This window comes from Setaria italica, chromosome III, assembly GCF_000263155.2.
Source record: "Setaria italica strain Yugu1 chromosome III, Setaria_italica_v2.0, whole genome shotgun sequence".
NCBI classification, from domain to species: Eukaryota; Viridiplantae; Streptophyta; class Magnoliopsida; order Poales; family Poaceae; genus Setaria; species Setaria italica.
The window spans coordinates 48800762-48818350 of NC_028452.1; the positions used below are offsets into that span (position 1 = coordinate 48800762).

Consider the following 17589-nt stretch of genomic DNA (forward strand, 5'->3'; position numbering starts at 1 on the left):
AACACGAGACGGTGCTAGCAAGTGGTTTATCTCATATATATATATATAGGAACTTCCAATATATAATCATCGAAGATTTGAGTTGAATTCTTATTCTAAGGTTAGCACTTAGCAATTTAACATAGATATATCAACTTTAAATTTGGAATACGAAAGATGATTTTAGGTCTAGCTTGTGCATATGGGTCGTGGGTGTGTACGTGTGTATAGAATGAGTTTATGCAGGAAGTTCGTATGCTACTCTAAGATTGAGGTCTTAAAGTAAATAGTCAAATACCTTGCTCAAATCCATGTTTAATATATTACTGGTTCCTTAATTTTGAAAAACTTCCTACACGTAAAGACGTTTATATGACCACCATTTTTTTTTGGGTAAAACCATATTGTATTCGCTTTAGCACGCATGACTCGTGTCCTCTCGGTCAAACTCCCTTCACGTGGAGCATCATTTCGTTGGTTGGTTCCACCACGGAGAACACGAGATCCTACACCCAACATCCACGCAGAGAATCCGAATCCGAGTGCCGCACACGCCCCAGAAAGCTCGCCTCCTCACGCACCACCGAGCAGTGCAGTGGAGTGGCAAAGCAAAGCAAAGCAAAGCAAAACAAAGTACTCATGACTCATCGCATATCCCACGAGATCAGATCATCAAATCCCTGAGCTCTCTCTCCCGCAAAAGCGAAAGCCTCGATTTTTTTTTTACGAGCATCAATTAATGTCCAGGTGCCTGACTTGCGCCTAATTTTAGCAGCGGCGCTCCGCCACCTCCACACGGAGGCGATCGGAGGGAGGGGAGGGGAGGGATGAGCACGCGACAGAAATAGGCGGGCGGCTGCAGAGAGATTGGCGGAGGAGCCGAGGAGGGAAGGTTACATGAGACAAGGCCGGAGGCGGAGGAGGCGAGGAGCGGAGGAGGGGTTAAATGAGCCAGCGAGACGGGAGGCGGAGGAGCGGGCGGTGTAGAGGAAGCGGCAGGTCGTCCACGGATGGGAGCTTTCCGTCTTGGTCTTGGTCTTCTCCTTTCGCCTCTTCGTCTTCTTCCCTGAGGTGACTTCGCTGGGCTCACCGTGCGTGCTCCATTTTCTAGCTCCACCGCCCCCCCCCCCCCCCCCCCGCCCCCCCCGCCGTTTTTTTTTCCGGTGGGCATCTTGCTCTGCAAAACTTGGATCTTTAGGAGGAGGGGGCGATAATCAAGCTTGGTTTAGTTCAGATTTGACGCCAATCGATGGGGGCAGCGGCACAGAGCACGCCTTGTGGTTTTGTTAGTTTTTTCCCTTTTGCGTTGCTCGTTAGGCATGCTCCTGAATGCTTGGGTCCGTCGATCTTGTTTCTGGTTCAGGAGAAAAGTGAGGGATTGGATTACTGGGGAGAAATGAATGCCTGTGTAATCTTTAATCAGGGTATATCCCATACTGCAGATTAGTGGAGACTAGAGGGGAATGCCCTGTTTGTATTTGATTTGGGCAAAAGGTGGCAGCCTCTTGCTTGTGCAGCCAAATGGAAACCGCATGTTCTGTGGTGGCAGCTTGATCTTCCAGCAATGTACTGCATCATATCTTGCTAGTCCAAAATTGTTTGATTCCGTGTGGTTATTAGATGCAGATGTACTGTTGGAAGCAGTACAATTATTTGCATGATGTTTCTTGCCAGAGATTTTCTGGTTCCTCAGTAAGAACAGTGTGCTGATATATGCTGCTGGCTCTTGTGTGTGATGTTCCTTTAGATCATTTATTGTTGGAATGGTCCGATCCATGGCTCCATACTATTTAGCTTTCTTCGGATGTTTGAAGAACATTGCCAGTAGCATCACAATTTTAGAAGAGGATGCGTGTAGCTGTAAGCCTGTAACTTGTCTCGTCATTTTCCTTCCTGTTCTATCAATGTTACCAATATGTTAGTTTTATCTGATTTTGTGTTTTTTTTTGCATGCTTCATGTTTTGTATTGTTACCTGATTCCTTTGGCTTATTTTCTTCCTTGTCTTGTGAAATGCAGATTACATTCAGCTTCGGACATCTGCCACATCCCCCAGCAAGATAGTGTTTTTGGAGCACTCTCCTATGCTTCCAAGAGTTTCACTCATTTCTTTCTCTGTCATAGACGCAAGACCACCTCATGGCCAGAGACTTGCCCCATCCGTCTGTAACTAGACGAAAAGTTTTGCCTTTCAAGTTTCTGATACCGTTTGTTCTGGTTCTTTCTGTGTCTGTTATTGCTGTCACCCAGTATTTCCAAAGTATCTCCTACCTTCTGCGGCCACTGTGGGACACACCACCTACACCATTCACCCGCATCCCACACTATTATGCCCCCAATATCTCCATGCCCCAGCTGTGCCAGCTCCATGGCTGGGGCATCCTCCCCTCCCCTCGTCGTGTGTTTGATGCCGTTCTGTTCAGTAATGAACTTGATATTCTGGAAATCCGTTACCGTGAGCTCCTTCCATATGTTGATAGGTTTGTCATCCTTGAGTCCAATGCCACCTTCACCGGTATCCCCAAGTCACTCTCCTTTTATGAAAACCTGAATCGTTTTGCATTTGCTGGATCAAAGCTTGTCTATGACATGCTTTCTGTTGGAGAACTGGATACTGGTCATCGTGAGCAGCCCTTCCATGTTGAGGCCTACCACCGTCGTTCGCTTAATAATCTGATACGAAGATCAGGTATTGCTGCGGGTGATGTCCTGATCATGGCTGATGCTGATGAGATCCCTAGCCCTGAGACTGTGCAGTTGCTCAAGTGGTGTGATGGAATACCACCAGTCATGCACCTTGAGATGAAGAACTATATGTACTCCTTTGAATTTCCTGTGGACGACAACAGCTGGAGAGCATCAGCACATGTGTTCACTGAGCGCACATTATATCGTCACTCCCGTCAGAGCAACCTAATTCTAGCTGATGCGGGCTGGCACTGCAGCTTCTGCTTCAGGGACATCAAGGAGTTTGTTTTCAAGATGAAGGCATACAGTCACGCAGACCGAGTGAAACAGAAAAGCTTCCTAAATCCAGACAGAATCCAGAAGATCATATGCAATGGGGAGGACCTGTTTGACATGCTACCTGAAGAGTACACATTCAGGGACCTCTTCAAAAAGATGGGGCCAATACCGAAGTCAGCATCTGCTGTGCATCTGCCTTCCTATTTGATCAAGAATGCAGACAAGTTCAAATTCTTACTTCCTGGTGGATGCTTGAGATCAAAGTAGATCAGAGATTAGCTTTGTTAGTCAACAGTATTTCTTTTAGCTGCAATACTGTTGTTCATGCTGAAACACATGTTTATGTTTGAAAAGAAATAGTATTACTCTAGATAGGGTGCTAGGAGCTATTTTGGTGTGTATTTGGAAGCACGGGAATTTTTACCTTGTATCTGTAGTGATGGGCTTTGCAACCCTGAATTTACAGCAAGTGACATACAAGTAAAGTGGCTATAGGAAATTGGTACCTTTTGGGTTAATCCCTGTTTTTCTTTTGCAAACAGCTGGAGATTATTTGTATGCTATGGTCACTACTTAAACTTCGTTTCTGGCATTCAACGATCAATAGCCAGGCAGGAGGAAATCCCCTAGATCATCTGCGTTCTGATGATCTGATTCAATTACAGCTGTGGTCACTGCATAAACTTCATCTCTGGCATTGAACTATCAATAGCTAGGCAGGAGGAAATGCCCTAGATCATCTGTGTTCCAATGATCTGATTCCATTGCATAGTGCAAGATCTCTAATATATAAGGTTGAAGGTAAATCAGTCTCAGCACAAACCTGTATTTCCTTACCTAGATTCAGACTGTCTTGCTGTCTTGCAGAACAGCACTAGTGCATTGCATGACCCTATCTGTCAGAAGACAGAGATGGCGTCTTGTCTGAAAAAATATCATCATCTTTCTGCAGCTAATTACTGATCAAACGCTATTAGTTTCTGTGAAATGATTGTTGCAGTTAGTAAATTGCGACTTTCTTTTAAGACTGACTCTCGCTGCCCTTTGCGATTGCACATGAATGGCAGCACAGCCACCAAGTTTAAGGTTTTCACAGTGTTCCTGCCAACTTTCTGACTTTCAGAATTCAGTGTGTCTCGAGCAATATGTTGAACAGCATCAAATCTGCCCTTGCCAATTTTTTCTATCCCTTCTTTCTGAGATCTCTTCGGCCATGGATGTAAGATTTTAAGAAGAGATTGATATATAGCTGTAAGTAGGAATCTGAATCTCCACCGCTCTTCGCTGGTGCTGTTCTTTTCCATGAATGCACACTCACCTGAAAAATCTTGCCTTTCTGCCGCGTTCCTATTGATCAAATGCCGTTCGGGTCGGTGAAAGAATCGTTGCATGTGGATGCTCTTTGCAGCTGTGCTGCATTGCGGCGCCGAGAGCTCCAGCGGCGGCGGCGGCGTCCGCCCACATCTCCATGCCGCCTTCTCGTTTGGGCAGCCGTGGCGAATTGAATTGGGGAGGCGACGCTGTCTGGAACGTGAACGCGTGCGGCCGGCGGCGTGGTGGGGCCCCTCAACTCCAGGGCGCCGGGTGGTGCTGCGTGGCCAAGCGCACGCGCGTGCACGACGCCGCGCCGGGCACGCTCACGGGCGCCGTGCACGCAGCCGAAGTCGACGCCATCGCGCGCTTCGCCGCCGGTGGCGAGGACGGCGACGGCGAGTGGGACGGCGAGGCCGTGGTGTACGCGCACGGGGCCGGGGAGCTGGTGCGGCTGCCCCGGGGCGCGGCGGTGCCGGTGACGCTGTGCCCGCTGGAGTACGAGCTTTTCCACTTGCGCCCGCCCCGCAGGGCCCCCGGCGGCGTCGCGTTCGCGCACGTTGCCATGCCTCCGCGGTAGGCACGCTTCGACAATCAAATCTCGGTGCTCGCGGTGCACGGACACGTGGCTCAACCCAACAACGAGAGTAGAGGTCAGAGGGTCTCACCTCCTCTGCACGCACAGTGAAGTAATGTAAATAAATACAGCACATCATGCATAACAAAATTGACTGCTCAGCTTCTACCCGCCCTTATGCATTAATCACATCACACCACCAATCGTAAGGGTGCCCTGATGATGCTTCCCACCACAATCCCAGCTAACACCCCACCAGACAGTCTAGCAGGCCGCTGTGTCTCGAGCGGTGGAGGGCTAAGCGACGGCGGCTGGCGGGACGGAGGAGTTGGGGACGACGGTGGCGGAGGGGGAGGAGGGGCTGCAGCCGGCGGTTGGAACCGCCTCCTTGCGGCCCCCGCACGTGCCGTAAAGCATCCACATCGAGTCGATGCCGAGGTTGGCTTCAGCGAAGGTGCAGTACTCGTTGACGCTGCAGAGACAGCCCTGGTCCGAGTTGTCTACAGTGTCCAGCAACGCCGAGCAGTAGCCTGGAAGAGAAATGGCTGTCAAGATGTACACTGCTCCGCTAGCCTTGCCGCAAGAGTACAGCTGTTGCATTTCGACGCCATTCCTACCCATGCATGTCATTACCATTTACATTAATTAAATAGATGCGATGTGTTTGTGGGCAAAAGTTAACTCAAATGAAACCAATTAACTGCAGACCGACTACTCTAGCTACTTTCATTGATCCATGGCAAAAAGAATAAACTACTACTACTATAATGAACAATTGCATACCGATTCTACACACTCCATCTTGTTTATTGGCTAGGAATGGAAACAATTGCATACCTCCTTTTGGTGTACTGGCCACTGACGCCACAATGTCGCTAGGGCCGGCACAGAGTGTGGGTTGGGAGCTCGTAGCTGCTGCAGAGTCAAACACAGAATAAATATATGATCCAACAATTTTTTTCTGCATGCAGCTAGTTCAATGCAGTGCGTGCAGGGGATAAGTGTTGAAATATGCAATGCATACTTAGAACATTCTAAAAGATTGTGGAAATCTCAAGAGACTAACTTTACCATGTATAAGGATAAAATCATGGCAAGGTAAGAAAGTTATAAAAAATTGGAGAGAATGTATGAGCCATAATTGTCATGCTTCATGGTGAAGTGTAAAATACTCTAAAATTAGATATTTTAGTATGATAAAAATATAAGAAATTAAATAAGGATGAGAAGTATTTTAGAGTTAGGATATTTTGTATTAAAAAGTGTGAAAGTTGCCACATGGCAACACCACAATGATCATGAGCACCTATAAATAGAGGTGCTCCTCTCCCTCCTAGCCAATTTCTCAACAGTGAGCGAGGCCAATTATTAACATATGCAGAATGTAGTATAATCAAACAATCAGCTGAGCGATAAGACCTACCAAAAGCCTTTAGGCTTATGACTATACAAAGATTAAAGTTTAGCACTAACTCAACCAAATAAAAGAGTTAATCGGTGAGCTAAAATTTAATTAAACATAAAAAACTGTAAAAGCATAAGCTAGGATAAACTTTAGTTAAGCCAAAAAAAATGTAAAAGTATTAGTTAAGATAAACTTTAGTCAAATATATATTGAGTCAGATACATCATTTTACTAAGTACTTTTACCGTTACTGTTTTGTTAATGTATAGTTTAGACATAGATTTTTATACATATACATATTGAAAATGCCACCCTGCCGGTAGAACTCGGCGCGGGCGCAGAACCATCCAATGCCATGACAAGGTGTGGGAGTTCTCTGTCGAGCTGTTGGCGGACGCGGGCCCTGCTCCGAATTTGCTACCATCGGGCTTCAACGATCTCCTCATCATGCGCCGCCGCCCCGCTGCCGTTCTTGAAACCAAGAAAAGAAGCCAATATCAAGAAAAGATCAAGAAATCAAGAACTTGATAACTCATTCCCCCATTCTTGATCCAGCTCACCTGGGCACGGAAGAAGCAGTGGAGGTGTCTTCCCATCCTGGCTACTCGTCGTCACGTTGCAAGGAGATGACAGCTTACTTGAGCTCACTAGGATATGGCCCCGCCGCAAGGGCGTGGTCAACGAAAACTAAATCCATAAAAATCAAATCGACCCGAGTTCGTCCAGCCACACAATTTATTTGATTTATTTTCCATCTACAAAGAATGGGAAGCTTCGTAACTTTAAGCCTATTAGGCCCAATTAAAAGTATAAATCAACATTACAACAAACTAAGCTCACCATTTCATAAAAATTAGATCAACATAAAAAATACTAGATTCAACATTTTGTAAAATATAATTCAACATTTTATAAAAAAAAACTTAATTCAACAATTTTTCTTCCGTACTTCAACATATAGATTAGATGGATTCAACATTTTTTAAAGAAGGATCAACATTTTTGAAGCTGTCTTTTTCTTTGTTCTTCCTCAACCTGTGGGCAGCGTGCGGAGCCGGTTGGTGCATGCGGGCGACACGCTTGCCAGGGACAGCCGCGGGCTGGTGCACCTAGCGAGGATGTGCGGGTGCCGCGGACGGTGGCGGGGTCGAGCCGCACGGAGTAGAGGTCGTAGAGTAGCTCACAATAGCGGGACGGAAGCAGCGGGGAACCCGTGGTGGCGGCGCTACAGAGCCCCCGATTGGGGGGGGGGGAGGGGGCAGCCCGAGGCGGCGGGGCAACCGCGGGGGCAGGACGGTGTCGTGGCTTTGTGGGGTAGGTAGCGCACGGGATGGTGGCGGTGTTCAGTGGGGCAAGAGAACGGGAGTGCTAGGGCTGGAGAGATGGGAGTGATTCAATGGATGAGGATGCGTGCACGAATCTCAAACCGGAAGCTAGATTGGTTTTCGGGCCTGAGCCTGACCTGAAAAATCAGCTCGCCAGCAGTTAGGTATGGCAATGTGGAAATGGACATCCAAATTATCTGAATCCGTATCCGCTAAATCGACAAATATGGATATCCACATTCGTATCCGAATTTAATGTGGTACTAAAATGGATACATTCGAATTCGTTTTTCTTAGATTTTCCCTATCCGATTCCACATTCATATTCGACAATATCCGACACTATCCGTATCCGAACATATGAAACTATTAGTTATCTTTATAACAAATAATAAATGATGTTATTTTAAATATTAATAATGATAGTATATCATTGAAACTATTCAAAATTTATTTTTATAACTAATAGTGAATTATATTAATTTTTATTATTACTAATATTGTACCCATAAAACTATTTAAAATTTATCTCTAATTTTAGTGACCAATATCATTAAATTTAATAATAAATATATGTGAATATTAATTTTATTTTCAAATACTCTAGTTTATCTATTTATTAATAAAAGATTTTTGTACAATTTTTATTATTCATTGATAAATCTTTATATTTATTGAATATACATTTATCCATATATTATTGATTCATAGATTGCACTATTTCAAATAATTATTAATTAATGTAATATTTTTATGAGCAATTTATGTTTGCACTAGTTAGATACTCATACTTTAGTATCTACTTGCATAGAAGTTTTGTTATTAAAAACCATCAACAGAAGAAATAGGTAAATGTTATCTTCAAAACCAAGTAAATATCCGATGGATATCCAAATTCAAGACATTCATTTTGTATTCATATTCGAAAATATCCGAATTCGTATTCGTATTCGACTTAAAATGTGGTAAAAAGTGTTATCCGAATTCCATCCCTACCAACAGCCATGGGACGATTGTGGACATAATTTTTTAGTCCAAAATGAACTGAGATTTTTTTCCACACCGAGCCCGACCCGCCCTGACAACTGCTTAGCTCTAGCGTGGAGAACTCGAGTATTGTGAGTAGAAGTGCGGGGTTTCTCCTCGAAGCATCTCGTTCCTCTGCTATAGGAAAGAAGAGCAGCGACTCCAGAGCGATTCTGGTCCGAGATCGATTTCGTCGGTTTTCCTTCCTCTTTGGTGATCTTGTATCAGAGATGAAGGGAAGCTGGGGAATCGACCTCCGGTTGTACATACTACCTAGTAGAGTAGATCTAGGGGTAGTTTGGTTTTCCCATGGTGCTTTCCTCCATGGCGGCGTTCCGATAATCGGTGAAGCCCTGCCTGGTTCATGGCTAGTCTGGTGAGGCTACCGACGCTTTGGATTGGAGGTTAGTTGCCTGATTTCTTCCTGGTGCGGACTACACCAGGAATCTTTGTTTCCTCGATGCCTTTTCTGGTGTCTACGTTGGTGGTGATCGGAGTTTGGCAGTGGATGATGGGTGGCTGGAGCACGATGGTGTTTTGTGTGGACGTTTCAACACCGACGATGTTTTCTTCGATGCTTTCTTCTGTGTCGGTGTTCGAATCCGCCATGAGCTTATCTGCGCCGGTTGTGTTCAAGACGCCTGCAGTATCGCAGATTCTGTAACCACATGCGCTGCGCCAGAAACGATTTGGGCTGGCACAGGAAGATTAGCGTGCTGGCGGGCGTGATTGGGATCCACCAGCGCAAAGAATCATTGGGCCGACAGGGGAGCACCCGCCAGGACGGTGGGCACCAAATCTAAGGGGAAGGTTTTGTTTTTAATTTTTTTGGAGGAGGTGGCTATATAAGGTGAGTTTGATCCATTCCAACTTTCTTTTTAAATTTCTATCCATCATATCTAGCTTCATTAGCTTGTCATCTAGATCTAAGTGTCCTTCATATCTTTGTGACACTTAGTTTAAAAAAGTTCTTAACTTTTAAATCAAAGCACAACTCAATAATAAAATGTATGACAAGATAAGAAAAAGGTAAACAAGTATACAAGCAATAACATAAAGGTAACCACACACATGAGTAGACATGTCAACAATCCAACATGCACAAAAGCCAAATGACATGTCTATTACATGAAAATTCACAAAAGAACCAACAAACACCCCAAGCTCCCCCTATCTCTACAACCCCTTAGGTGGCAAAGCAGAAGTGGCGGCTCCGGAGGGCTGAACAATGTAATCCGAGACGTCGATGTCGGAGCTCGATCCGAAAACGGTGGGAGAACTTTTGAGAAGAGCTGGATCAACATGAGAGGAAGCGGGCACACCCTCGGGCAAACGAGAGGAAACTGTCCTCTCAACCTCAGAAGCCATCTTTGTGTGAATCTATTGAGTGACAGAGTGAAGAGTGGTATCCGACTCGTCAATCCCCTAGGACTGAGGTATCACAACAGACGAAAGAGGAGAACTGAACCTCGACGCTGGGAGAGAAGGCTGCGGTGTCTCCTCGAACACAAGTGGAGCTGTAGAGAACGGAGCAGACACCTGAGTAGACATCGGACTTGTGAACTGACCCTGTCGTAGCTGCTCAGGAAAAAAGGCTGTGACTATGTAAGCTGCGGCCTGGTGGTCTGTGGTAGTGAAAAAACATCCCTATCTTTAGAAAAAGTGAAACTGGGTAAGTGGCTAAAGGAGTCTGCACGAAAGCACCAATCGGAGAAGCAGGAGTTGTGGGATCGTGTTGGGTTGCTGAGTGGTAGGAAGTGGGGGCGGCTCCAGCCCGGTGTGACAATACAGCTGTCCTAGGCATCCAAAGAGAAAAGTGAACATTTGAGAGTTAACCATCTGCTGCTGTAGGATCTGCTGCCTCTGAGCCTCCTGCTGATGTCTTATACCCTAAAAAATAACTTGATGGGTCTCAATCTGAAGGGTAATCTGAGACTGTATCTGTATCATCCTCTCCTCACCCTGCACCTGTCGGGCTGTGAGAGACTGGAGTATAGCACTGAGTGTGTTGGGATGAGTGACCTGAGCAGCTGTGAATGTGGGAACTGTCGGCTCTGGCTCTGGTTTTGCCTTATGTTGTCCTAGAAAAAAAGAACCACTTGCTTCGTCATCATGAGCAAGACAAACTCTAAAAGGGGGTTCTAAAGGAGTGTAGTCATTTTTCTCATCGGAGTTCTCAGAATCTGTGATAAAGTAGTGTGGCAGAGAAGCCTCGGTTGCTGCAAGTAACTCATCCTCTCGCTCGGTCTCATCCATGGCTGCCTGTGTAATAGCTCTCTCCTCAAGCTCAACATGTGCATGTATAACCCCTCTAGCTCCTCTCCTAGCATCATTAGGCATTGAGGGCCTATAAAACTTGAAGCACATCTTGGAGCTCTCCAAAATGGACATATGTTGTCGAGCTCCCAAGCAAGCCAACAACCAACTAATCCAATAAGCATATGGCTGCTGATGGTTTATGCCCATCCCATCCATAATAGCATCCTCCATCTCACTCAAAAATAGATCAACGATGTCAAACGGTGTGTGTGTCATGATGTGATAGAGAAGCCACTGCTGCAGTCTGATGATCGACTCGGCATTCCCAACTCTGAAGAGTAAAGATCTTTTGAGAGCATTGTGAACCACATACGCCTCATGAGTCAAGCGGTCAGGAGTCCTGGGAGTGCTCGGAAGAAACGGCTGAACGAACAACGGACTAATCTGCTCATCTGTCGGAAAAATGGGGTCTTGAGCATGAGGAGGATCAATACCCGGATAGCATATCTCGTGAAGTGACACGTCAGCCACTGAAATACCAAGATAACAAGCAATTCGGCCCTTGACAACTGGCACTGCTCTCCCATGAACATGAACCAGATCGAGAGCCTCTTAGAGTCAATGTGAACTGTAGCATAAAAGACTTGGACCTAATCTGGAACATATTGGGACCTCTCACTGAGTAGAGCTTGCAAACCGGGGATGTAATCAAAGTGTGGAAGTATGGGAGTACCACCTGCGACTGTCTTGAGAGCTGTCCACTGTAGCATTCTATGTATGCTAAGCTGGGAACCACCTCGAGTGTAAGAGGTGTGGAAGCTCTTTTGTAACAGAGTCCAAAAGCGAGGATCCACATTGTGGTCACGGCTAGGTGTGAACCACTCCTCCATAGTCACACTTCTCAACTTTTTCACCTTAGGCCCTGGTAAGGTCCTCAAATCATGAAGATGAATTCCAAAACCCCAGCCCGGGTGCCGCTGATCCTACCTCCCTCCTGATCTGTATCACTATCGTGTTCTCTCTGAAGAATGGGAGAAGCACGCTGCTATGCTGGCCACTGAACGCTTCCTCCGCGGGTCTGAGGACGGAAACGCTACAAGGAAGAAGGTGTAACTGTCTGTGTCTGACGAGTACGGCCTGACCTTCTCAAAGGCTGCTTTGTCAGCTGCTCCCCTTAAGCCTGTGCACTGCCTTGAACTAGCTCTCCAATACAAAGACCCCTCTGTGGCTGCCCCTCATTATCCGGCACGCTCAATGCACGCTCTCAATCCTTGTCGGCCTTACTCTTTTTCTTTTGAGGCACAACCTTTTCCTTACCCTTCCTCTTTTCGCCTGCCATCTGCAAGAGATATGGTGGAAGATTATAGAATGGTGAGAGAGATATATATATAAGAGTAAAATCTAACTAAGGGTAAGAGGTTCTTAAGCATAGAAAAAAAATGATTGAGCCTAATTATGATTTTCTAGAAGATAAACCTTCTCAACACATGACAAAAAGGGTCGAAAACTAAGATAAAGTCTTTAGGCATACAAGATGTGCAAGTGTGAACTAGTGAGTTGTTGGACATGAAACATATTATTGTGATCAAAAGGATTTGATGCTAAAAGTTGTGGCAGTGGGAGAAAGCATCAATTTTCACGCCAGCTTCTTCCACGCGCAAACCATGCAATGACTATGCCGCAACAACATTCGCGCGTTGGGCGTCGACGGGGTAGTGGTGTCTTCACACCGAGACAAGACGGTGGCGCTCACCGCGCACTTACAAGATCTCTTGCGGGTGCGACCTGTGGATGTGGCCGTCGTCGATCTGCACGCGCTCTACACCGACAAGGAGAAGGTCGACACGGCCACGCTAGTATCACCGTTCACGGAGGCTGAAGCTCACGCCGCCGTGTGGGCCATGAACCCATCCAGCTCTCCTAGGCCTGATGGTTTTGGTCCAGCATTCTACACGGCGGCATGGCCAACTGTCTCACCAGCGGTCATGCAGCTGGCGTAGGAGTTCCAGTCCGGTGAAGCCGAGTTCGAACGCTTGAACAGATCACACGTTGTTATGATCCCTAAGTCTGCCACCGCCCTGGAACCAAGTGACTACAGACCCATTTGCCTCCAAAACTAGTCGCTCAAGATTGTCTCCAAAATGCTAACAACAAGGCTTCAGTACCAAATGCCACGCCTCGTTGACCCAGACCAAACAGGGTTCATCAGAGGGCGGTCCATTTCTAAAATTTTGTCTATGCCATGGAATTGGTACAATGCTGCCACCGCCGCAAGCTCCCAACTCTGGTGCTCAAATTAGATTTTGCTAAAGCTTTCAATCCAGTTCATTGGGCAAGCCAGGCTGCAGTCATGGAGGTTAGAGGTTTCCCCCAATATGGATCAATTGGATTGCCAATTTATTGGAGACATCAAAGCTATCTGTTCTGGTAAATAGCGTTCCAGGGCCCTAGTTCGCCTACGGGAGAGGTCTACGGCAAGGTGATCCTTTATCCCCATACCTCTTTCTGCTGGTGGCCGACGTCTTGCAGCAGATGGTTCAGGCTGACACAAGGATCTTGCACCCCGCTGCAGCAGGACAAGCATGCCCAGTACTACAATATGCAGATGACACCTTGCTGCTACTCAAGGCCGATCAGAATGGACTGACCGTGCTCAAACAAGTTCTAGATCAGTTCTCAGCTGCATTTGGCTTACAAATAAACTACCACAAGAGCACTATGGTTCCCATGCATGTGTCCAGCTCCTCAGCAACAGTTTTTCAGGGGATACTTGGATGCAAGCTTGGGAACTTCCCCCAAACTTACTTGGGGTTACCAATGTCACACGAAAAGCTCAGGCTCTCGGCTTTTAGCCCGCTGATCACGAGGGTGGACAGGCAGCTCAGTGGCTGGAGAGCTTCACTACTTAAGCGATAGGGAGAGCCGTGCTAATGAACAGTGTGGTGGATAGCAGCTTCACATACGCTATGTCGGTACTTCTTCTTCCTCCTGACACCATTGAAGCACTAGATAGCCGACGCCGACGGTTCTTGTGGTCTGGATAGGACAAGGTCAGTGGCGCCCAATGCTTGGTTGCGTGGGAAAAGGCCTGCCAATCGAAGGAACATGGTGGCCTTGGCCTTAAAGATCTTGCTATACAGAACAAAAGTCTGCTCCTCAAGCTGTTACACCGGCTCCACCACCCCGATGGCTCCTCCTAGGCATGCTGGGTACGCAGCCTTGTTCATCTGTCTGACCTCCATGGGGATATCAGTGGCCCTCACTGGAAGGACATGAAAGATCTGCTCCCGGTATACTAGGCACTCACCTGCTCTGCAGTGTCAAACGGAATTGATACCAGCTTCTGGCGCGATCGCTGGCTAAGTGCAGGACGACTCAGCGATATGTTCCCACGGCTTCTAACCCACACAGTCAATGAGAATGTGACCGTGGCACAAGTAGTGACCGATGGATTGGAATCCCACCTTACCGCACGATTGTCAGTCCAAGCCGCTTCAGAACTTGTGAAGATAAATGACCTGCTTGCCCATGTGTCCCTCCGTGGAGAAGAGGATCAGAGACTTTACCCCAACAGCCGAGACAACTTTCACCTGTCTTCTGCAGACGCCTATGCCAAGCTCAAGATTGCAGCAGGCTCAGCCCGCTCCAACTTCGCTAACTTCGTCTGGCGCAATCGTGCCCCTCCCCGCGTGCAGTTCTTCGGGTGGCTATTAGTGCAGGAGCGGATTCAGAGCCGCGCAAACCTTGTCAGGAAACACATCGTGGAGAGCTCCTTGTGCGAGCTGTGTGGGCAGGTCGAGGACTGCGATCACATCATCTTCCAATGCCGTTTTGCATCACACGTCTGGAGATCGTTGGGTTTTCAGATTTCAGGCGCCTCTGTGAAATCCCTTTGGACTGTAGCTCGTTCGGCAACAGTCCCGAACCGCTAGTTCTCCGCTTTTCTGCTACTCGTAAGTTGGATGCTGTGGAAGCAACGCAATGATCTGGTGTTCCAACATATCCAACTGTGCCACTCGAGGTTCTGGCTCTGCTGCAGGGACGAAGCCCGTCTTTGGAGCCTGCGTTTCAAACAGAAAGACTGGTTTGTAGCTGATGCATGGTGTTCTTTGTTTAATTCCATGTAAGCACACATGTAAAATTGTAAAACCTCCCCCCCAGTCCCCCGCCACCCCCCCCCCCCCCCCCCCCCCCGACCCAAAAAAAACAGTATTTCTTTTAGCTGCAATACTGTTGTTCATGCTGAAACAGATGTTTTTGTTTGAAAAGAAATAGTATTACTCAAGATAGGGTGCTAGGAGATATTTTGGTGTGTGTTTGAGGAAGCATGGGAATTTTTACCTTGTATCTGTAGTGATGGTCTTTTTACAGCAAGTTACATACAAGTAAAGCGGCTACAGGCAATTGGCACCTTTCCTGATCTTTCTTTTGCAAACAGATGGAGATTTTTGGTGGCTGTGGTCACTGCTTGAACTTCATTTCTGGTATTTGAACAATCAATGGCCAGGCAGGAGGAAATGCCCTAGATCATATGTGTTCTGATGATCTGAATCTGATTCAATTACATAGTGCATGATCTCTAATTTGTAAGGTCCAAGTGAAATCAATGTGAGCACAATCCTGTCTCTCCTTGACCTGAGTTCCAGACTCTCCCTTAGCTGAGTTTTCAGACTCTTGCAGAACAGAACTATCGCATTGCATGACCCTACCTTTCATAAGATATAGATGGTCGTCTTGTCATGAAAAAAAGATCTCATCTTTGCTGTTAGTTTCAGTGAAATGATCGTTGCAGTTAATAAGTTGCAATTTTCTTTCAAAAGACTGGCTGCCGCTACCCTTTCCGATTGCACACGAATAGCAGCACATCCACCAAGTTTCAGGCTTTCAGAGTGTTCTTACCAAGTTTCAGACCTTGGAGCAATATGCTGAACAGCATCAAATCTGCCTTTGTCATTTTTTCTAACCCATCTTTCTGAGTTCTCTTCGGCCATGGATGTAAGATTCTAAGAAGAGATTGATATATAACCGTAACCTAGGAATCTGAATCTCGCCTTTCTGCAGCTGCTTACTGATCGAATGCTGTTCGGGTTCGTGAAAGAATCGTTGCAGTTAACAACTAGGTAATGATACCGGGTGTGGCTGCTCTTTGCAGTTGAGCTGCATTGCAGGAAGGGAGGTCTTTGGTTGGTCTACGAACACCGGGTGCATGGGGCAGCTGCGTAGCTCTGGTTGGCTGAAGCAGGGGACGTCAGAGGTCGAGGTCAAGTGAGCTTGCGGCGGCGCCCATGGCGGTCATGAGGGGAAAACAGAGGAGGGTGAAGAGGGGAAGTGATTTTGTATGTTTTGCTTGTGAGATTTGATTTGATTTGCCTGATCAGCAATGTCACTGATAATGTGTTTTCACACAGCAACAGACTCGTCAACACTCCAACTCAGTTGACTCGGCAGCTACATCTATTGTTCAAGAATCAGCATCAGAGACTCGCATTCTATTGCTGCGGCGGTGGCGGCGGCGGCTGCTGCTGCTGATACGATACGATGAAGTTTCGCGCGGCCCTGTACACGCCCAGTTTTCCTCTTCCGAAGTTAGTGTCGGGCGGCAGAACTTGTCTCAGAGCGGCTTCTCCGGTGCCCGGTCCTCAAAGACACCTTGCCGGACTGTGCCAACTCAACTCCACTTGCTCGCTCGGTTCTCCATGGCGGGTTGGGGCAGGTGGCGGCATCACAAGTGGCGATCGAACCAAACCATACAGATGTACAAGTCAAAGCTCAACAAGGTATTTTGGCTTCCTCCAATGCTTCAGAGTTCTATCTACAACACAAGTGCCTCAGCTCATCATACAACATTTCGGATTGCATGGAACTAAACATATAGAAAATGTTGGTAGGTAACCCCTTTGTTCGTTCAGTTCATCATCCTGGCTATATATAGCTTGGGAAAGCATGAACCCATTGCTACAAGTCATCCGGGAAGTGTCTACATATCATTCATTAATCGTGTGAGGATTTGCATATGCATCAGTGTTGTGTTTCCCTGGTGCCACAACCGTACCTCCGACTTGATGCTTGCCTCTGCGCCACCTCCTCATGCTTTCAGTGTGGTGTCGCCGGTGTAATTCAGTGCATCTCCATCGCCTCTCTCACCTAATAACAAAATGACTATCTCGCTTTGCATTCTGTATAACTTTTGCACATTTTCATGGGACCACGACCTACTACAATGACATTTTTCAGCCACAGCTGAACCACAGTGTCATTGCGGTTATGGTATTGCACCTAAGCACTGTCACTGATAATGTGTTTTCACACAGCAACAGACTCGTCAACACTCCAACTCAATTGACTCAACAGCTACATCTATTGTTCAAGAATCAGCATCAGAGACTGGCATTCTATTGCTGCGGCAGTGGCGGTGGCGGCGGCGGCTGCTGCTGCTGATACGATACGATGAAGTTTCGCACGGCCCTGTACACGCCCAGATTGTCTCTTCCAAAGTTAGTGTCGGGCGGCAGAACTTGTTTCAGGGCGGCAGTTCCGATGAGATTGGTGAAGTCCATGTCGGTTCAGTTCATGTTTTGTATCGCAACCGCAATTTGCATAAATGTGCAATCATCACCGATCATTAGCGGATCTTGCGGCAGGAGATCGTGGATTTCTTGGCGTACCTGGCTCAAGAGTAAACTTTCAGGGACCTCTTCAATACTATGGGACCCATACCAAAATCAGCATCTGCCTTCCAAT

At 46.9% G+C, this 17589-nt stretch overlaps 2 protein-coding genes across 3 annotated transcripts; both read left to right on the forward strand.

Moving 5' to 3' along the window:
- The first annotated feature begins 500 nt into the window (after positions 1–500).
- LOC101755522 (beta-1,4-mannosyl-glycoprotein 4-beta-N-acetylglucosaminyltransferase) lies at positions 501–3463 on the forward strand. 2 transcript variants are annotated; one of them, XM_004963106.3, is made up of 2 exons: positions 501–1070; positions 1998–3463. In XM_004963106.3, exon 2 carries the CDS (start codon positions 2118–2120, stop codon positions 3210–3212), a length of 1095 nt encoding a protein of 364 aa, XP_004963163.1. In that variant the 5' UTR covers positions 501–1070; positions 1998–2117; the 3' UTR covers positions 3213–3463. The 2 variants fall into 2 exon arrangements, with proteins under 2 accessions (XP_004963163.1, XP_004963162.1); XM_004963105.3 differs by having other exon boundaries at positions 507–1050.
- A 695-nt stretch (positions 3464–4158) lies between these two features.
- Positions 4159–4836, forward strand: LOC101773085 (probable galactinol--sucrose galactosyltransferase 2). The gene is made up of 2 exons (XM_004964132.1): positions 4159–4164; positions 4354–4836. The coding sequence occupies exons 1-2, from the start codon at positions 4159–4161 to the stop codon at positions 4834–4836; spliced, it is 489 nt and encodes a 162-aa protein (XP_004964189.1).
- The last annotated feature ends 12753 nt before the right edge of the window (positions 4837–17589 follow it).

Coding starts and splice junctions, on each gene's coding strand:
- LOC101755522 (XM_004963106.3), top strand. CDS start 2,118: ATGGCCAGAGACTTGCCCCATCCGTCTGTAACTAGACGAAAAGTTTTG.